Source organism: Schistocerca cancellata, chromosome 10 (genome assembly GCF_023864275.1).
Source record: "Schistocerca cancellata isolate TAMUIC-IGC-003103 chromosome 10, iqSchCanc2.1, whole genome shotgun sequence".
In the NCBI taxonomy this organism is placed as follows: Eukaryota; Metazoa; Arthropoda; class Insecta; order Orthoptera; family Acrididae; genus Schistocerca; species Schistocerca cancellata.
The window spans coordinates 86,187,234-86,210,086 of record NC_064635.1 but is presented as its reverse complement, the minus strand read 5'-3'; the positions used below and the strand labels follow the sequence as shown (position 1 = coordinate 86,210,086).

The 22,853-nt window shown below is 46.0% G+C and overlaps 1 protein-coding gene across 1 annotated transcript in view; it reads left to right on the top strand.

The window, feature by feature from the left end:
* The window catches only part of LOC126106149 (hexosaminidase D-like), a 125,109-nt gene that overhangs the window by 10,362 nt on the left and 91,894 nt on the right, over positions 1-22,853 (top strand). Inside the window, exons 3-4 of the mRNA XM_049912391.1 lie at positions 8,983-9,174; positions 19,778-19,881. Coding sequence (XP_049768348.1) covers positions 8,983-9,174; positions 19,778-19,881 — 296 coding nt within the window. The remainder of the gene's footprint in view (positions 1-8,982; positions 9,175-19,777; positions 19,882-22,853) is intronic.

The window sequence follows — 22,853 nt, the reverse complement described above, 5'->3', positions numbered from 1 at the left end:
TGAGACTTTTTCGCGTCTCTGTTGCAAACGTTAAAAACATTGCCCCACCACGAAAAGTATAACGTTTCTCATTGGATAGACAGAATTTTTTGTAGGCGGAGCTTAAGGTTAACATTGAGACCCTGATTGGTCAGTTGAAAACACAGCCAGATAGCTTTTTTTAAACCAACTTAGGTAAATTGTAGTAAGGAGAAGTTAGGAGGGAGTTGCTTCCGAGACGGCGAGCTGTGTGGAGCTGCGCTGCCCGCCGCCCCCTGACGCTGCCTAAACACCGTCAAGGTAATGAACGCACACAATGTCACATAACGCTTCACTCAGAACTGCAGAAGTCTCATCTGTTACATCCCCTTTTTACGTAATACTAGTGTCGATCGTCAATTAAATCTCATGGTGTTCACATTTGCTACCTGAAGTAAAAATCTGAAACGCGATGATTTTTCTGTTATATAATTATTGAGAAGCCACATCAGCCACTGTAATTTCCGATAAGTTAGATAAGTAATTAAAGATAATTGAGAGTCACTGTAGACCATTTTGATAGTTTTCTCTTTTATGAAACTTAAATCTAGATTATACATGTGATATGGCATAGGTCATCCTTCGATCCATTGTAGAACTTGGAAACCCATTCAGGGAATATTCGTTCACGTTTTTGTTGAACGCAGTTGGTTTTTATCATCCTGTATTAAAATATTTCCTTTTATCAATAGTGCAATTTATAAACAATGTTTTGTGAGTAGAATAAAATTTCCAATGGTAAACGTAACTGCTTTTTCGACGGTATTTTACCAGCTGACTAAGAATAGGAAAGTCTTGAACCCCTTCCACTAGATTTAGTTAGTATTAAGATTCTTTTACAGGGAGGCAGTGGAGCTGATTATATCATCGCTAGTCTCACTGAACTCTTCTGAACTCTACATGTCAATCAGAGCGTCGTTGCGCGAAAGTGGTAGGGAGACACGACTTATAACAAACAGACACCACGCAGAATGTTAGAAGCCGTAAAAAAGAAAAATTGTTTCTTGTTTGGTATGTGGCCTTCAGCAGAGTTTCAACCTTTCAAAATTAAAATTGAAAATTCCTTCTGTCTAGGCCTTAAGCCGTAAAAAATATTTTCTAGTTTGTATGTGGCCTTCAGCCGAGATTTCCAGCTTAAATTGAAAATTGGAAATTTCTTTGCTTGTGCTTTAAGCCATGAGATTGTTTGTGTTTCGTATGTGGCCTTCAGCCGAGCTTTATGTGAAGCATTTTAGCCTATTTTAGTTGAAATTTAGAAGCTTTTCCCTTTAGGTCTTAAGCTGTAAAATTGTTTTCTGCATGGTGTGTGGCCTTCAGCAGAGTCTTAATCTCTCTTAAATTAAAGATTCAAAATCCTTGCCCTTAAGTCGTAAGACTGTTATTCTTTAGTATGAGGCCTTCAGCCGAGTTTTATACGAATATTTTAAGATAGGGCCTTCAGCCTTTTCAAATGGCTCTTCTTCCTAGGCCTTAAGCCGTTAAATTGTTTTGTTGATATGCGCCCTTCAGCCGAGTTTTCAGCCTGTTTAGATTAAACTTTGAAAATCTTTGTCTCGGCCTTAAGCCGTAACACTATTCTCGATTAATGTGTGGCCTTCAGCCGAGTTCTATTGGAAAGATTTAAGCTAAGGCTTTCAGCCTATGGAAGATATTTTTTTTTCTAAAGAAGTGAAACCTCCATAAGAACTCCTGTACATCAATTCCTTTCTTAGGTCTTGTGCCTTGGTTTTTCGATGTGGCCTTCAGCCGATCTAAATTAAATCAAATGAGTTTTTGATTCTTGCTTGTGTGATTGGGTGTTTTAACAAATAAAGTTTATATGTTGAGTGCAGCTGGAAGTAACTTATTTTGGCCCCTTTCCACAAATATAACGTCATCCGCTCTGTCCTGCTAGCCCAGGGCTTTCAACAACATCCGGTAAAAAAGCATGTATCCTACGACGAACCCACACTAAAAATTTAAGCGAATTACTTAGACCTACAGGGTATTTCACGTGAACAATGAAAAATTGTGTGCAATCGGCAGTTTTTAGTGACGAAGTGTCATGAAATTTGGCATTTTTCTCATTTTCGCGTAAAAATGTAAATCTGAAGACAAACGTTTACGAACAGTTCCTGAAAGTTGACATTGGATTTTTACTTTCTACTCAAAGTTGAAGTTCGTGTGTAATCTGCAAATGACGTGACGTGAAACAAAAATTCTAATGAATTCTATTCTGGTAACACTTCAGTGCAGATGTCACATTTTGATATTCTTTTGCATGGTAAAGCGAAACAAAACTGAATTTTTTTAGAGATATTTAATATGGTCATCAGTTCCATTGCAAAATTTTATAGTAAGCAAGTATAATTATGAGAACCGCCAAATACGGCATTTTAGCTTTGAAAACATGTAAATCAACATGGCATCTACTCGGCTTACACAGGATGGGTGACGGCAAGCCAGTACCGCTGTCTACACATAGGCCTACTCACAATCGAACCTTACATTTCAACGCAGCTCTCTGGTTATGCAAATTTCATTCACGAAGTAGTCAAAATAGTTTTGAATAATACTGAAATAAACTTTTTCATTTTTCTTATTAACTTCGAGAAACACGTCTGCTTGTCGTCAAGGCCCCGTTCTGTCATTATCTGTTGTAACGAAATCTTGCAGGCGCCATATTAATTTACGAGTTTCTGAAGCGTAAGTGGCGTATTTGGTGTGACATTGTTGTGACCTTCAGTGTAACGAGGTGAATGCACACGCTAGAGCAAATGAAACGCTACGAGATGAACACGACATAAATATATTTGTCGACAGTTCGGTGTATACAGTACTAGCGAACCAGGCAGTGCTTCGCAGTTGCTAAATACACTCCTGGAAATTGAAATAAGAACACCGTGAATTCATTGTCCCAGGAAGGGGAAACTTTATTGACACATTCCTGGGGTCAGATACATCACATGATCACACTGACAGAACCACAGGCACATAGACACAGGCAACAGAGCATGCACAATGTCGGCACTAGTACAGTGTATATCCACCTTTCGCAGCAATGCAGGCTGCTATTCTCCCATGGAGACGATCGTAGAGATGCTGGATGTAGTCCTGTGGAACGGCTTGCCATGCCATTTCCACCTGGCGCCTCAGTTGGACCAGCGTTCGTGCTGGACGTGCAGACCGCGTGAGACGACGCTTCATCCAGTCCCAAACATGCTCAATGGGGGACAGATCCGGAGATCTTGCTGGCCAGGGTAGTTGACTTACACCTTCTAGAGCACGTTGGGTGGCACGGGATACATGCGGACGTGCATTGTCCTGTTGGAACAGCAAGTTCACTTGCCGGTCTAGGAATGGTAGAACGATGGGTTCGATGACGGTTTGGATGTACCGTGCACTATTCAGTGTCCCCTCGACGATCACCAGTGGTGTACGGCCGCAGTCCTGATTGTGGCGCTCACCTGCACGGCGCCAAACACGCATAGGACCATCATTGGCACCAAGGCAGAAGCGACTCTCATCGCTGAAGACGACACGTCTCCATTCGTCCCTCCATTCACGCCTGTCGCGACACCACTGGAGGCGGGCTGCACGATGTTGGGGCGTGAGCGGAAGACGGCCTAACGGTGTGCGTGACCGTAGCCCAGCTTCATGGAGACGGTTGCGAATGGTCCTCGCCGATACCCCAGGAGCAACAGTGTCCCTAATTTGCTGGGAAGTGGCGGTGCGGTCCCCTACGGCACTGCGTAGGATCCTACGGTCTTGGCGTGCATCCGTGCGTCGCTGCGGTCCGGTCCCAGGTCGACGGGCACGTGCACCTTCCGCCGACCACTGGCGACAACATCGATGTACTGTGGAGACCTCACGCTCCACGTGTTGAGCAATTCGGCGGTACGTCCACCCGGCCTCCCGCATGGCCACTATACGCCCTCGCTCAAAGTCCGTCAACTGCACATACGGTTCACGTCCACGCTGTCGCGGCATGCTACCAGTGTTAAAGACTGCGATGGAGCTCCGTATGCCACGGCAAACTGGCTGACACTGACGGCGGCGGTGCACAAATGCTGCGCAGCTAGCGCCATTCGACGGCCAACACCGCGGTTCCTGGTGTGTCCGCTGTGCCGTGCGTGTGATCATTGCTTGTACAGCCCTCTCGCAGTGTCCGGAGCAAGTATGGTGGGTCTGACACACCGGTGTCAATGTGTTCTTTTTTCCATTTCCAGGAGTGTATTTTGGTAGTTGGAGACACGTACTATTATTCTTCTTCTCCCTCTCTGTCCATATCTCCCTCCCCCCTCTTTTTGTCGGACTCCTCCACCTCATCCCTCCTTTCTCCGTGCTTCTCCTCTTTTATCTCCTACATCCCCTCTCTCTATTCATCCCCTCCTCCCCAACTCTTTCCACGGACTCTGTCTGCCCATCTCCTCCTTACCTCTCTCTCTCTCTCTCTCTCTCTCTCTCTCTCTCTCTCCATAACCTGCCTTCCCCTCTCTATGCCCATTTAGTCTTACCCTCCATTCTATCCATTTCCACTTCCCCTCCCTCTCTGACCTTAGCCTTGGTTATTGTTAATACCAATAAAACCTTGATTCTGAATTGAAGACGCTTAAAATGAGTGGGTAAATCAGTTGGGACCGTGGAACACGGGTCATATGTGACCTCTACCGCTGGTGGATCAGTCAGGATAGTGGCAGTATTTTGCATAGTTTTAAGCTGTCGACGTCAAGGATTACAAAGCTTCGTACGAGTCTAAGCGTTATCCGATAAGCCATACATACAACTTCCCCGTTTTCTCTTAATAACCGATTGCGAGGAAGAAAACAATTAAAATTATACCAGAGAGGCTCGCGGAGCACAAAATAGGGGAATATCTTCCTCTTAGAAAGACCCTGTCCGAAAAGTGGGGAACCAGCTGCTTCAGTCTTCATCCCAGCTCACTCACTAAAATTTTGGCATGCGAACATATTCGCACTCTTTTAACACAAAACTTTCTAAATCCATTTACCTAGTCTCTCTTTGCAGTTAAGCTTTCACACTGAAACTCTCTCTCTCACTGCCACTGTCTATATACGTTTCTCTCCCACTATCTCCTTTTTCTCCCACTGGTTTAAACTACCGCCTACTGGCACTGTCTCCTTTCTCACTTACTCTCTCTCCTTTTGTTTTTCTTTCGTACTGCTTTCACCGTCTCATTTACACCTTGACACCTAAAAAATTTGGGGGGGGGGGGGGTATCGAACTTGTTTTCCTGTATGACAACGTCTTTAAAATTTCGGTGCAAAATGCGCCCTGAGCTATACTTACATGTTAAACATCGCCAGTCTGCGACGGTACAGACATCCCCCCCCCCCCCAAGCGTACGTATGGTCTTCACTCTTTTGTATTTTTCATTTCTGCTGCCTCCTCTTTCTTTTTCTCCCACTATTTCTACACTATGTGATCAAAGGTATCCGGACACCCCCACAAAACATACGTTTTTCATATTAGGCGCACTGTGCTGCCACCTACCGCCAGGTGCTCCATATCAGCGACCTGAGTAATCATTAGACATAGTGAGAGAGCAGAATGGGGCGCTCCGCGGAACTTGAGGATGCCGAACGTGGTCAGGTGATTGGGTGTCAATTGTGTCATACGTCTGTACGCGAGATTTCCGCACTGCTAAACATCCCTAGGTCCACTGTTTCCGTTGTGATAGTTATGTGGAAACGTGAAGGGACACGTACAGCACAAAAGTGTCCAGGCCCACCTCGTCTGTTGACTGACAGAGACCGCCGACAGTTGAAGAGGGTCGTTATGTGTAATAGGCAGACATCTATCCGGACCATCACACAGGAATTTCAAGCTGCATCAGGATCCAGTGCAGGTACTATGACAGTTAGGCGTGAGGTGAGAAAACTCAGATTTCATGGTCGGGCGGCAGGTCATAAGCCACACATCACGCCGGTAAATGGCAAACGTTGCCTCGTTTGGTGTAAGGAACGTAAAAATTGGACGATTCAACAGTGGAAAAACGTTGAGTGGAGTGACGAATCACGGTACACAATGTGGTGATCCGATGGCACGGTAAGGGTATGGCGAATGCCCGGTGAACCTCTACTGCCAGCGTGTCTAGTGCCAACAGTACAATTCGCAGGCGGTAGTGTTATGGTGTGGTCGTGTTTTTCATGGAGGGGGCTTACACCCCTTGTTGTTTTGCGTGGCGCTGTCACAGGACAAATGGTTCAAATGGCTCTGAGCACTATGGGACTCAACTGCTGTGGTCATAAGTCCCCTAGAACTTAGAACTACTTAAACCTAACTAACCTAAGGACATCACACACATCCATGCCCGAGGCAGGATTCGAACCTGCGACCGTAGCGGTCGTGCGGTTCCAGACTGCAGCGCCTTTAACCGCTCGGCCATTCCGGCCGGCTGTCACAGGACAGGCCTACATTGATGTTTGAGCACCTTCTCCCTTCCCACTGTTGAAGAGCAATTCGGGAATGGCGATTGCATCTTTCAACACGATTGAGCACCTGTTCATAATGCACGACATGTGGCGGTGTGGTTACACGACAGTAACGTCACTGTAATGGAGTGGACTGCACAGAGTCCTGACCTGAATCCTATGGAACACCTTTGTGATGTTTCGGAACGCCGACTTCGTGCCAGGCCTCACCAACCGACATCGATACCTCTCCTGAGTTCAGTACTCCGTGAAGAATGGGTTGCCATTCCCCAAGAAACCTTCCACCACCTGACTAAATGAATGCTGCGAGAGTGGAAGCTGTCATCAAGGCTAAGGGTTGGTCAACAGCATACTGAATTCCAGCATTACCGATGGAGGACGCCAGAAACGTGTAAGTCATTTTCAGCCAGGTGTCCGGATACTCTTGATCACTCAGTGTAGAATGCGCTCAATAAGTCGTTGAGAAGTCCCCTGCAGAAACACTGAACAAAACTTCCTCTATAGCGAACCATACTTGCCGCCCACTGTGGCCAACCAGTTCTAAGCGCTTCAGTCTGGAACCACGCAGCTGCTACGGTCGCAGGTTCGAATCCTGCCTCGAGTATGGATGTGTGTGATGTCCTTAGGTTAGTGAGGTTTAAGTAGCTCTAAGTGTAGGCGACTGATGACCTCAAACGTTAAGTCCCACAGTGCTCAGAGCCATTTCAACCAACCATATTTGTGGAATTGTTGCCGATGCAGGAGTTTCTGCACTGGCCTCTCGATTATATTCCATAAATGTTTGATAGAATTGATGTCGTACGACCTTGGTGGCCAAATCATCCGCTCGAATTGTCCATAAAGTTTTTAAACAACTGTGGCCCGCTCACATGGCGCGTTGTTGGCCATAAAAATTCCATCGTTGTTTGGGAACATAAAGTCCATGAATGGTTGCAATTGGTGTCCAAGAAGCCGAAGATAACCATTTCCTGTAAATGATCAATTGAGTTGGACCAGAGATCCAGACCATTCCATGTAAACACAGTCCACACCATTATGGAGCCACCACCAGCTTGCCCAGTCCATTCTTCACAAGGTGCTACTCAAAAATTCGCTCGCAGGCGTTTAACTATAACTCTGTCCGTTCACACCGCACAATAAGTGTGTCGGCCAACACAGTGAACAACAGTTAATCGCAAGGACTCAATATAGAGTCGCACTTCGATTCGCTCTTGACAGAGGTGCTCTCCCAGTGAAGTACTGAGGAGAGACTTGTTCCTCGCTCCAAGAGCGACAACAGAACGGCGCCTCTCCACGCCAGACAGAAGGGGTATATCTTTCAGTCTCTTCCAATCACTCCTTCAGCTCAAGGCGTCAGAAATATCGTCTGCCTATCAGCATTGCTCTTCTAAAACGGGAGAATAACATTTCGTTTAAGGTGACCAATCCGGAAATCTGTAGTATCGGTGTTTGGCGTTTGCTGTCTCCCTGTGAAAATCTCTGAAACTGCATGCTATGTGTAAAGAATGTGTAGGTTGGACACTCCCACACAATGTAGCGGAATTTGCTTTTAAGCCGAACACACGGTCGTTCCCCCTTTCAGTCGGGCACATGCTGTCTGCTCCACGAGCAACCGAGGTTGACTCATCCTCTGAAGGGACCAGCCTCCCAGTGTATGGTCTGCCACTCTCGAACTAAAAGCTCCTGTGACCGTCGTGTCTGGAATGTATGTGTGTACGCCAGCCTCGAGTATTTCAACCCCAGCTGGCCGAAGTGGCCGTGCGGTTAAAGGCGCTGCAGTCTGGAACTGCAAGACAGCTACGGTCGCAGGTTCGAATCCTGCCTCGGGCATGGATGTTTGTGATGTCCTTATGTTAGTTAGGTTTAACTAGTTCTAAGTTCTAGGGGACTAATGACCTCAGCAGTTGAGTCCCATAGTGCTCAGAGCCATTTGAACCCATTTCAACCCCAGTGCGCACTTATTATTTGCATATCGTTTACATGAATTCATACAACATTATCTTATCGAGTTTGGGTTCGAATGAAGCATCTTGATGTGTGGAATATGATTGTGAGGGCGGAATATGTAAGCAATGAAGGTCAGGAGACCACGACATCTTAGATTGTGTATAGGCTCCTCCAAAAATTAACCTTCAAAATCTCTCACTCAGTTTCTCGTCTGCAGTAATAAATTTCTCAGTTTCAAATATGATTTCAGCTTATGACGTTGGGCACGTTTGTATGTTGAAAGTAATAAACTGAAATTTGTACCAAGATATTCCGAGTATTTGTGGTAGCTGGAGTACCATTGTGATGTAATGGACAACATATATGTCTAGAAAGCAGGAGCCCTGGGTTAGAAAACCAGTGGTTGTGCAAATTTTAATTGTTTCAGCCTACATCGTTATTGTAAATAACTAATGTCTTCACATTGCCTAATTAAACTAAGGACCCAACACTGAACCCTGAGGAAATCCCTTACTCAGAAACACCCATTATGCCTCATCCAGTACTGCCTACACACTTTTGGATGTCTTCCCTGTGTCGCCAGGTGAGGGACCTGGTGGAGATGTCTGAGCGGCTGGGCATGTACGTGGTGCCGCTGGTGCAAACGTTTGGCCACCTGGAGATGGCGCTCAAACAACGCCAATGGGCGCATCTACGAGAGGAGAGGGCCCACCCAGACGCCATCTGCCCCTCGCACCCACAGACCATGCCCTTCATCAGCGAGATGATACGCCAGGTGAGCACCTACACTTCAACCCCGCACTTTTTTCCGTAGTGTATACTGTAGGCACTACAGCAGGGGCAGCCAAGATTTCGGCTTGCGGGCAGTGCCTGGGCAAGAGTGCCAAAGCGCTTCGCTTTACGTTTCTCCCACCACCATGCCACTCTGCCTGAGTGTGAGGTGGGCGAAGAGGGGAAACAGCAACTGCAACGCATTTAAATGGCAGTGCAGTTGCACTGCATATGATGCGGCTTTATATTTCGCATTTCTGAACAACATAGGGAAACGTCCCCTTAGAAAACTTATTAAATTACTATGCAGATAAACCTCTTACATTATTTGATTTTCAAACAGCTGAGCAGCTGAACGTACTCAGACATTTCGCTCTTTACCTATTCTGATCAACACTAAACTGACACACAATATTTTTAGCGCAACGATATCTGACTTTCAATAATCCCTACAAATAATGGCCCTGACTAACATTAACCTATACTTTTCACAAATCACTTACCTCACAAAAATCTTCGTCACTCGAACTACTACAATACAGCGAGCGCCACTACCGCCAGCTAAATAAAATATTGGAACTACAGAAGGGACTAACTACTGATAGGCATAGTTAGCAAATGAAAGATTTTGATAGAGAACAAACAATGTATTTACCTTAAAAGTGTTCAAAAGTCGTAATATATATAGCAGTTCATGACATCCAGTCCTACAAATTTACTGTGTCTCTGATGGACACACGTCCAGATCATCTGCTTTCAAAACAACGCCATTTCTCTCCCCACATCCACTACTGCTGGCGGCTCACCTCCAACTGCGCAACGCTACGCGCTGTTAACAGCCAACTGCCCAACACTACAATGGCGAATAGTACTCCAACAATGCAAACCAACCACAGCCTGCACACAGCACAGTCAGTGATTTTCATATAGAGCGCTACATGGCGTTAACCAACATAAAAACCTAAACAGCCTACTTACAATAGGTCACAAACAAAAGGAATTTTCAGTTTATTTAAATACACTGAAGGCATAATAAAATTTTTATCTGATACAAACTGTCGACATATGCATGCAATTTCACAGATTTTAACACACAAATTTCCACGTAATCGTCGTCTTCTTTAGTTTCACAATCGAAAAAAGCTCTTGGACACAAATATGTCGATCGCAATATTGAAGCATTTTTGCAGTCTCATTATTGAGACGTGGTAATTCTACCTGAAGAACGCAATGTAGACATACTTAACAGTTTGGACCTAAAAAGACTTGTCATTAAAACTGGAATTACCGTAAAGATCAATCAGTTATATCGGCAAATGCACAAGGGCGTTTTCAACTGAAACGACAAACGTTCTAGAAAACAGATGTAAGATTGACACCTCAAAATCTTTATGAAACTATTCTCCTAATACGTTTAATGGCACAATGAGTTCTTCGAACCTCGCGTTTTCTGTAGCAGCAGTGAGCTTAGGGAAGTGGACTATCTTTGTCAGAATGTGTCCATGCTCTATGCGATTTTCCTTTTAAATGGATCCCCATAAAATCAGAAAGAAGTTACCTTGCGCTGTCGCTGTCTTAGTATAGACAGAGTACATTCAAGCCCACTTAATATGCGATGTCTGCAACCCATCCACTCCTTTTTTTTCATAAATTCAATATTAGCGAGATTTAAAACGAGAAATCGTTCTAGGCATGCCCCTTGACTTAACCAACGTACTTTACTGTAATACACGAAGTTCCCTTATTCTTCGTCCAGTTCCATTGAAAACGGTTCCAGCTGACAATGGAATTATGTGTGCGACTTGATAAATTTTACCATTCGTATGACGCATTTCTTCCTGTGATCCAAGCTTAAAAATTTAGCGCAAAATATTTTTTATGTGCAGAACAATGAATTCAGTGTGCCGATCACTGTAATTTTTTGTTCTTTCATTGTCAAGTAAATCTTTAAATTCCTTCCGCATGGTCTTGTGAAGACGTTTCATAGCAAATATGCTGCAACTGTTGCTATGCAAACTGAAAATTCTCATTCCTCTTTTCTGTAATTCCCACTGATTTTAAAGTCTTGTGACGATAGATCGCTAGACTGCCTCTTGTTGTGCAAACAGCCACTGGACCTGTGAAAGTCCTTCATACCACGAACAAATAGCGAAAGGTAAACAGCGCTGACAGCTCAGTTCTGCCGAATTCAGAGAGCTGTGCCGAAAAATACCACACCGCCATACTCTATGAAACATCGCGTCGTTTCTGGTGTTTCCGAGAAGGACTGAGCTAAGCCGAGTGACAGGCCATCTACATCTACATCTACATGGATACTCTGCAAATCACACTTAAGTGCCTGGCAGAGGGTTCATCGAACCACCTTCACAATTCTCTACTATTCCTATCTCGTATAGCGCGCGAAAAGAATAAACACCTATATCTTTCCGTACGAGCTCTGATTTCTCTTATTTTATCGTGGTGATTGTTCCTCCCTATGTAGGTCGGTGTCAACAAAATATTTTCGCATTCGGAGGAGAAAGTTGGTGATTGGAATTTCGTGAGAAGATTCCGTCTCAACGAAGAACGCCTTTCTTTTAATTATGTCCAGCCCAAATCCTGTATCATTTCTGTGACACTCTCTCCCATATTTCGCGATAATACAAAACGTGCTGCCTTTCTTTGAACTTTTTCGATGTACTCTGTCAGTCCTACCTGGTAAGGATCCAACACCGCGCAACAGTATTGTAAAAGAGGACGGACAAGCGTAGTGTAGGCAGTCTCCTTAGTAGGCCTGTTACATTTTCTAAGTGTCCTGCCAATAAAACGCAGTCTTAGGTTAGCCTTCCCCACAACATTTTCTGTGTGTTCGTTCCAATTTAAGTTATTCGTAGTTGTAATACGTAGGTATTTAGTTGAATTTACTGCTTTTAGATTAGACTGATTTATCTTGTAAGCGAAGTTTAACGAGTTCCTTCTAGCACTCATGTGGATGACCTCGCACTTTTCGTTATTTAGGGTCAACTGCCAGTTTTCGCACCATTCAGATGTCTTTTCTTAATCGTTTTGCAGTTTGTTTTGATCTTCTGATGGCTTTATTAGTCGATAAACGACAGTGTCATCAGCAAACAAGCGAAGACGGCTGCTCAGATTGTCTCCCAAATCGTTAATATAGAAAAGAAACTGCAAAGGGCCTATAACACTACCTTGGGGAACGCCGGAAATCACTTCTGTTTTACTCGATGACTTTCCGTCTATTACTATGAACTGTGACCTCTCTGACAGGAAATCACAAATCCAGTCACATAACAGACGATATTCCATAAGCACGCAAATGGCTCTGAGCACTATGTGACTTAACATCTGAGGTCATCAGTCCCCCAGAACTTAGAACTACTTAAACCTAACTAACCTAAGGAGATCACACACATCCATGCCCGAGGCAGGATTCGAACCTGCGACCGTAGCGGTCGCGCGGCTCCAGACTGTAGCTCCCAGAACCGCTCGGCCACTCCGGCCGGCATAAGCACGCAATTTCAGTACGAGCCGCTTGTGTGGTACAGTGTCAAAAGCCTTGCGGAAATCCAGAAATACAGAGTCGATCTGAAATCCCTTCTCAATAGTACTCAACACTTCGTGTGAATAAAGAGACAGGCCAGGCTTTAGTCGGCAAGCGGCTCGCACACACTGCGCGCGTGAAGTCCGACGCCCCGTGGTCGGACCTGCACTGCAGTCTGCCTAGAAAACTACCTCACGATAGACTTTAGTAAATTTAGCCCAACCAACGATGATGATGATGTGTTTGTGTGGGCGTGTCACAGCGCAGTCCTTTTTTATGAGACTATTATGTCTCTACGCTCGTCCTCAAACATGTGGAGTCTAGGAGCCCTACGTACTCAGTTCGCGAACAATTCAAACAAAACGTAATAATGACTTCATTTACAAAAAAGTAAATGGCAATAGTTAACTTTGACAATTATACAGACGTGTCGCAAGCAAAGGGCGACATACAAAATAAGCCATCTTTTCAGTATAACAATTCCCTAGTCCGTGTTACATAGAGTGTACAAGCGAATTAACGGGTGTTGACGCTTGTATCCAAGTCACTAGCCTTGAAGCTGCTATCGAACTGGGCCATCACCAGTATGTCGCGGTACTTATGTCCTCTTCACAGAGTCGCGTTGTCGCGGCTGCTACACGCGGCTACAAAATGGTTTAGACAAGATATCTGTAAGCTGCTAAACGTGGCAACTGACTCTAAATAACGAAAAGCGTGAAGTCACCCACATGAGTACTACCACTAATCCGTTAAACCTCGGTTACACGAGAAATCACACACATGTAAAGCCTATAAACTCAGGTAAATATTTCGGAATTCGAGTTATGAATAACTTAAATTGGAAAGATGACATAGATAATATTGTGGGGAAAGCAAGCCAGAGAATGCCATGTATTAGCAGAACATTTAGAAAATGCAAGAAGTCTGCTAAAGAGGCTGCTTACCCTTTGCTAGTCCGCCTTTTTCCAGAAATCTGCCGTGCAGTATGGTATCTACATCTGATAGAGCTGATGAAGAACATGGAAAAAGTTCGAAGAAGGGCAGCTCGTTTTGTATTATCGCGAAGTAACGGAGAGAGTGCCACGGATATGACACGTGAATCGGTGTGGCAGTCACTAAAACAAAGGCGTTTCTCGCCGTGAGAGCATCTTAACATGATATTTCAGCCACCAACTTTCTCCTCAGAGTGTAAAAATATTCTTTGGCGCCCACCTATACAGGGAGGAATGATCATTTAATAAAATAAGAGAAATCAGAGCTCTCACGGTAAGGTTTAAATGTTCGTTTCTCCTGCACGCTGTTGGAGAGTGGAACGGTAGAAAATGGCTCTGAGCACTATGAGACTTAACTTCTGAGGTCATCAGTCCCCTAGACGTAGAACTACTTGAACCTAACGACATCACACACATACATGCACGAGGCAGGATTCGAACCTGCGACCGTAGCGGTCGCGCGGTTCCAGACTGTAGCACCTAGAACCGCTCGGCCACCCCGGTGGAACGGTTCCGCACTGTCGCCTGATAAACAAAGTAAGAGCCTACGGAATATCAGACCAGCTGTGTGGCTGGATTGAAGAGTTTTTAGCAACACAGCATGTTGTTATCAATGGAGAGACGTCTACAGACGTTAAAGTAACCTCTGGCGTGCCACAGGGGAGTGTTATGGGACCGTTGCTTTTCACAATATATATAAATGACCTAGCAGATAGTGTCGGAAGATGCATGCGGCTTTTCGCGGATGATGCTGTAGTGTACAGAGAAGTTGCAGCATTAGAAAATTGTAGCGAAATGCAGGAAGATCTGCAGCGGATAGGCACTTGGTGCAGGGAGTGGCAACTGACCCTTAACATAGACAAATGTAATGTATTGCGAATACATAGAAAGAAGGATGCTTTATTGTATGATTATATGATAGCGGAACAAACACTGGTAGCAGTTACTTCTGTAAAATATCTGGGAGTATGCGTGCGGAACGATTTGAAGTGGAGTGATCATATAAAATTAATTGTTGGTAAGGCGGGTACCAGGTTGAGATTCATTGGGAGAGTCCTTAGAAAATGTAGTCCATCAACAAAGGAGGTGGCTTACAAAACACTCGTTCGACCTATACTTGAGTATTGCTCATCAGTGTGGGATCCGTACCAGATCGGGTTGACGGAGGAGATAGAGAAGATCCAAAGAAGAGCGGCGCGTTTCGTCACAGGGTTATTTGGTAACCGTGATAGCGTTACGGATATGTTTAACAAACTCAAGTGGCAGACTCTGCAAGAGAGGCGCTCTGCATCGCGGTGTAGCTTGTTCGCCAGGTTTCGAGAGGGTGCGTTTCTGGATGAGGTATCGAATATATTGCTTCCCCCTACTTATACCCCCCGAGGAGACCACGAATGTAAAATTAGAGAGATTAGAGCGCGCACGGAGGCTTTCAGACAGTCGTTCTTCCCGCGAACCTTACGCGACTGGAACAGGAAAGGGAGGTAATGACAGTGGCACGTAAAGTGGCCTCCGCCACACACCGTTGGGTGGCTTGCGGAGTATAAATGTAGATGTAGATGTAGACAAGTAGCTTAAAGGTGCTTCGATGAACCCTCCGCTAAGGACTTAATTTTGAACTGCAGAGTAATCATATAGATGTAGAAACGTGATGTAGTACCCAAAATTCAAAAGATGTAAAATACAAAAATATAAAAAATGCGCTAACCCCCCTCACTCCCCCCCTCACATACGTTTCTAGTGTTGTAAAGGCCATCCCGACCGATGGAAGGTGCGTTCGTCGGTAAGCGACACAATGGCGGGGAAGTCGGGATCTCGTGCAACACGTCGCACAAACTACCGGCCAAATGCTAGCCTGTGTTGATTGTCCGCCATAATATTTAGGTCTTGGACACGGTGGAGAAAATTTGCGTTACGAAATTTTAGCTATGGGCAGCTGATGTCAGTAGGGACGAAAATTACTAATGTTGCGTAGGTCGACAACGCACCGTTTCTAAATTACGGAAGCTTGGTGCCAAAAAAAATGGCTCTGAGCACTATGGGACTTAACAGCTGTGGTCATCAGTCCCCTAGAACTTAGAACTACTTAAACCTAACTAACCTAAGGACATCACACGCACCCATGCCCGACGCAGGATTCGAACCTGCGACCGTAGCAGTCGCGCGGTGCCGGACTGCGCGCCTAGAACCGCGAGACCACCGCGGCCGGCTCTTGGTGCCACGCGCTCCTATTGGTCGTCAGATTGCCCTGTTGCCGTTCGTCGGTTGACAGGCAGTGCTATGGGTGTCGATTCACTTGCCCCCACTTGCGTGATATGCACACGTGTCAAATAGGTCTTGCTGTTTGTCTCCACCTCACGTCAGAGGCATTCACTCGTAAGCTTTGCTTCGGAGCACACTGCTATTTATTCATATAGTAAGCATGGCGTCACAGTATTCGTTTGAAGAACAACGGGATATGGTTTTTGTTTATGGACTAGCCGATGGTAATGCACACGAAGCTCGACGGTTGTAAGAGGAACGGTATCCAGCAGTACGCCACCCACACCCGCAAACGTTTACAGCAAATCACCGTGGACTTGGGGAAACAGGCTCGTTACCGGAATATTGTGGTGATGCTGGAAGACCTCGAACACGACTGGATGCTGCATTTGAAGATACTTTTCTCGAGCGCTTCGAGGAAGCACCTAAGACAAGTACTCGAGCGGTTGGACACGACATGGGGGTCACCGATTAGTCTGGGAGGTTTTGAGGGATGACGGCCAGCATCCATTAAGTTGCCACACTGTCCAAGGATTAAATCGTATGCTTAGGCCGGCGATTTCTCCGATGTGTCGCACGAGATCCCGACATCCCCGCCATTGTGCACCTTCCATCGGGGTCACCTTTACAACACTCGAAACGTTCATTACTGGGCAAGGGGAAATCCTCACGTCACGTACGTCCACGGACATCAGGAACGATTTTCGCCCAACATTTGGGCAGGCGCCGGCCGCGGTGGCCGTGCGGTTCTGGCGCTGCAGTCCGGAACCGCGAGGCTGCTACGGTCGCAGGTTCGAATCCTGCCTCGGGCATGGGTGTGCGTGATGTCCTTAGGTTAGTTAGGTTTAAGTAGTTCTAAGTTCTAGGGGACTTATGACCTAAGATGTTGAGTCCCATAGTGCTCAGAGCCATTTGAACCATTGAACCATTTGGGCAGGCATTGTGGGTGACCATCTTATTGGGCTGGTCCGTCTACTTCTTCGACTTACCGGGGCAAATTGCCTTCACTTTTTGCAAGAAGCTCTACGCGGTCTGCTGGACGTGGTTGCAACATGACCGGGGGGCGGGGGCGGGACGGGGGGAGGGGGCGGGCATGGCACACGTAACAGTCGTGCTGTGCGCAGATATTTAAATGAACTCTTCGACGGCCGGGTAATTCACAAATGTGCTCGTAGGACATGGCCCCCGCCACCACCACCACCACCAGACCTCACGCCATCGGACTATGGGTATTCTTCAAGGTTCTAGTTCACCCACCTGGACGCCAAGACCTAGAAAGGAAGCAGAATTAATGGATCGCATTCAACATGCCACCAGTCACATCAGGGCACTGCCAGGAATCTTTGAAAGAGTTCTACAAAACACCGTTCGACGTTACCAAGCTTGTGCCGCGTCAGAGGGTCGCCCGTTCTAGCTACTGCTTTAAGTAAACAGTGTCCTAGCTGCAAAAAAGGCCCCTTTCAGGGCCGACACAATTTGTAAAAGACTTTCTGTACGCGAACTAACAGCTGTTGACGGGTTTGTTCCCGGCAGGTCTTATCACGGAACTACAGTGGATGTGTCGGGACCCCGGCGGATTCGCTCCCAGGCCCCAGAGTGGAAGGCTTGCGCGCTACCACCGAGCGTGCCTTGGATACACCGCGATCTCCGGCAGGCAGAGCATTCGCGGTCATGCGTTGTCCAGAGCGTCCGGCAACAGGGCAGTCCCGCGGCCAATCGGTGCGTGTGGCGCCATGTTTCCGTAGTTTACAAATGGTGCGTTGTCGACCTACACAACATTAGCAATTTTGGTTCCGACTGGCATCAGCTATCCAGGGTTAAAATTTCGTGACACAATTTTTCTCTACCTTGAGAGAAAGGGAGAGAGAGAGCAAATTCAGTGGAAACAATTAATAGTTCAGCACATAGTTCTGATCGGCTACCACGTGGAACAACAAAGGAAACCACCCCGCTGCAAACTCAAAATTCCAGCTTAGAAGCTCAGCCGGCAATCTAGACGCTAGAGAAAAACTGTACCACGTTCGTTCGGTTATTTGTTGAATTGCGCTGTTCAGCATAATTAAAGTGGCACTTTCCCGAAACCCCTATTATCTCTCATTGCCCGCAGATGTTTGAAATCTGGCCCAGTTGTAGAATTTTGGAACACGTATTATGTTCGAGTATAATGACTTTTCTGGAGACTAGAAATCTACTCTGTAGGAGTGATCATGGGTTTCGAAAAAGACGATCGTGTGAAACCCAGCTCGCGCTATTCGTCCACGAGAGTCAGAGGGTTCCCAGGTAGATGCCGAGCGGTTCTAGGCGCTACAGTCTGGAACCGCGCGACCGCTACGGTGGCAGGTTCGAATCCTGCCTCGGGCATGGATGTGTGTGATGTCCTCACATTAGTTACGTTTAAGTAGTTCTAAGTTCTAGGGGACTGATGACCACAGTAGTTAAGTCCCATAGTGCTCAGAGCCAGTTGAACCATACTGGGCTACACTCCATACAAATACTTTCAGGAAGGACTTCCTGAGACTTAAATCTATACTCGATGTAAATACATTTATTTTCTTCAGAAACGCTTTCCTGGCCATCACCAGTTTACATGTTATATCCTACCTGCTTCAACCATCACCAGTTATTTTGCTTCCCAATTGCAAAACTCATCTACTCATTTAAGTGTCTTGTTTCCTAATCTAATTCCCTCAGCACCACCTGATTTACTTCGACGACATTCCATTCCAATACCCTCGTTTTGCTTTTGTTCATGTTTATCTTATATCCTACTTTCAAGACACTGTCCATTGCGTTCAGCTGCTCTTCGAAGCACTTTGCTGTCCCTCATAGAATTTCAGTGTCATCGGAAAATCTCAAGGTTTTTATTTCTTCTCCCTGGACTTTAATTCCTATTCCAAATTTTTCATTTGTTTCATTTACGGCTTGCTCAATTTAAAGATTGGATGTCGGGGATAGGCTACTGTCCCGTCTCACTCCCTTCTCAACTACTGCTTCCCTTTCGTGTCCCTCGACTCATATAACTGCCATCTGGTTTTTGTACAAATTGTTGATAGCCTTTCGCTTCTTGTATTTTACCCCTGCCACCTTTAGAATCTGAAAGAGAGTATTCCAGTCAACGTTGTCAAAAGCTTTCTGTAATCTACAAATGCTATAAACGTTCGTTAATCTTTCCTTAAACAATATTCTATCAGAAATCGTAGAGTCAGTATTGCCTCACGTGTTCCCACATTTCTCGAGAATCCAAACTGATGTTCCTCGAGGTCGGCTTCTACCAGTTTTCCCATTCTTCTGTATTAGTAATTAACTGTGACGAATTAAACTGATAGATAATTTTCACACCTGTCAGCACATGTACATAAGCACTCCATCTTCAGGCCGCAAGTGGCCGATTGGGACCATCCGACCACCGTGTCATCCTCAGTTGAGGAGGGGTGTGTGGTCAGCACACCACTCTCCCGGTCGTTATGATGGTTTTCTTTGACCGGAGCCGCTACTATTCGGTGGAATAGCTCCTCAATTGGCATCTCGAGGCTGGGTGCACCCCGAAAAATGGCAACAGGGCATAGTGGCTGGATGGTCACCCATCCAAGTGCCGGCCACGCCCGATAGCGCTTCGGTGATCTCACGGGAACCGGTGTATCTACTGCGCCAAGGACGTTGCCACATGTACATAAGATAGTGCGATATTATCAATCGTGACGTTTCCAAAATTTTTTGGAACGTCACATGTTGGAAGGCGCCGTGCCACGTTTTAGGACTTACTGTCTGAGTTTTCTCACAGACTAAATGTTTCATTTTTCCACACGTATGTTTCGCAGGTGCTGGAGCTACACCCGCACTCCCGCTACATCCACATCGGCTGCGACGAGGTGTTCCACCTGGGCACGTGCTCCCGCTGCCGCAGCCAGCGACTCGAGGACTGGTGAGTGGGACCGGCCTTAGAGCCACCAGTGAGGTACTATGCCGCAACTCTGCAGAGGCTGTAGGGAGTAGGGACTGCTATAGAACTGGTATAGAACACGCAAAATTTATTGAAAACGTAATGCGGTTTTTTTTTTCAAACACATTAACTAACCTCTCCCATTTACACTATGTGATCAAAAGTATCCGGACGCCTGGATGAAAATGACTTACAAGTTCGTGGCGCCCTCCATCGGCAATGCTGGAATTCAGTATCGCGTTGGCCCACCCTTAGCCTTGATGACAGCTTCCACTCTCCAAGGCATACGTTCAATCAGGTGCTGGAAGGTTTCTTGGGGAATGGCAGCCCATTCATCACGGAGTGCTGCACTAAGGAGAGCTATCGATGTGGGTCGGCGAGGCCTGGCACGAAGTCGGCGTTCCGAAACGTCCCAAAGGTGTTCTGTAGGATTCAGGTCAGGACTCTGTGCCATTCCATTACAGGGATGTTATTGTCGTGTAACCACTCCGCCACAGGCCATGCACTATGAACAGATGCTCGATCGTGTTGAAGGATGCAGGCGCCATCCCCGAATTACTCTTCGACAGTAGGAAGCAAGAGGGTGCCTAAAACACCAGTGAAGACCTGTGCTCTGATAGTACCACGCAAAACACGACCACTGCATAACACCACCACCTCCGAATTTTGCTGTTGGCACTACACACGCTCTCAGATAACGTCCACCGGGCATTCGCCATACCCACACCGTGCCATCGGATAGCTAAAATGTATACCGTGATGAATCACTCCACACAACGTTTTTCCACTGTTCAGTCGCCCAAATGTTTACGCTCCTTACACCAGGCGAGGCGTCGTTTGGCGTTTACCGGCGTGATGTGAGTCTTATGAGTAGCCGCTCGACCATGAAATCCAAGTTTTCTCACATCCCGCCTAACTCTTATAATACTTGCAGTGGATCCTGATGCAGTTTTGAATTTCTGTGTGATGGTGTGGATAGATGTCTGCCTGTTACACGTAACACAACTGTCGGCAGTTTCTGTCAGTAACAGGCGAGGTCGGCCTGTACGCTTTTGTGTTGTACGTCTCACTTCACGTTTCCACTTCACTATCACATCGGCAACAGTGGACGTAGGGATGTTTAGGAGTGTGGAAATCTCGCGTACAGACGTATGACACAAGTGACAGCCAACCACGTGACCACGTTGGAAGTCCGCAGTTCCGCGGAGCGTTCCACTCTGCTCTCTCACGATGTCTAATGACTACTGAGGTCGCTGATATGGAGTACGTGGCAGTAGGTTGCAGCACAATGCACCTAATATGAAAAACATATGTTTTTGGGGGTGTCCGGATACATTTGATAACATAGTGTATTTTCATTCAGCAGAGCAATCGTTTCATGGAATGTGTGACAGCTCGCACTATCTCGTTTATACCAGAAATCGTCATTTTCGCTAATAGGAGGGAAAAACAATCAAAAAGCATGTTTCGGTAAAGGTCGCCGTTCAGAGTGACGGCAGCTCACTCATCATTTTCAAAAAAGTCCGGGCCGATCACTCCTCCTGCATAGAACCCACAGCACACAGTCATGCGTTGTGGATGCATCTCATCTTCCACAGTCACTGGCGGATTTCAGTTACCCCAAATTCTCCAATTCTGCTTATTGACGTACCCACTGAGGTGTAAGTGCGCCTCATCTGAGAAAATTATTCTTTTTGTGAAGTTCTCGTTGCCCGCTTGTCGAGCCAACACCCATTGAGCAAATGGATGTCTGTTTCCATGATCTGCAGCATTCAACTCTTGTGTTAAGTTGAATATTGGACGCATACATTTTCAGATCTTTTGAAATGATTTCATGCTGTGAACTTGGTGATAAAGTCAGTTCCTTAGAATTTTTAACATGTAGTTCCAACGCAGCGTCCGCGGCTAACCGACTGCTCTCCACGAAGTGTGGCCGGGGGTGTACCTCAGCTGAGGGACGTATCTTGACATGGTAGCACGGTACTTCAGCTTTTTATGTTTGACCGTGCCTTATTCTGGCATGTATTAGTTTATTTTATGTTTCTGAAGAAGGCTAGATTAGCTGAATAAGGCTAGATTTCTCTAGCTGAAGGAGGCTAGATTACTCTAGTTGAAACCTAGGTAAAGACCAGTAACTTTTCGCAACTGAGGCGGATCTTTGAAGTATCAATTGTTGAGGTTGTCGGCGAAAGGATTTTTTGGGGCTTACGGTCACATTGTCACGCACAACATCAATGTTTTTTGTGTTCGAACAGAACGCGATGGTCGTGTTTTTATAACGTTTGAAACACAACCCGTGGTCTCAAACTTCCGTATCAATTGCCGAACTGATGATTCGGTTGGAACAGCATTACGTCCGAGTGCACACGCTGGTCACGAACGATTGCTGTGAGACTTTCACTGTTTTTGTAATGACTTTTTATCACTTGGATACGTTGCTCGGTCCTCATCTGCTGCATGACGAAAATAAACATCACACAACAATGCTCGCCACACAAAAGCTGTCAGACTACTAATGGGAAGGATCGCAGATAACAAACATGAAAAAAACCACTGCTTCCAGCCGTCATATGACAAAATGGCGCAATACTCAAATTCGTAATTAGCATAGTTACCATTTAAAACTGGTTAAAATATCATGGAAATGGAAGAGGTAGTAGATGAAGATGAAAAGGGAGATAAGATAGCCGGCCGCGGTGGTCTAGCGGTTCTGGCGCAGCAGTCCGGAACCGCGGGACTGCTACGGTCGCAGGTTCGAATCCTGCCTCGGGCATGGGTGTTTGTGATGTCCTTAGGTTAGTTAGGTTTAAGTAGTTCTAAGTTCTAGGGGACTTATGACCTAAGATGTTAAGTCCCATAGTGCTCAGAGCCATTTGAACCATTTTTGGAGATAAGATACTGCGAGACGAATTTGACAGCGCGCTGAGGCACCTCAGTAGAAACGTGGCTCCCGT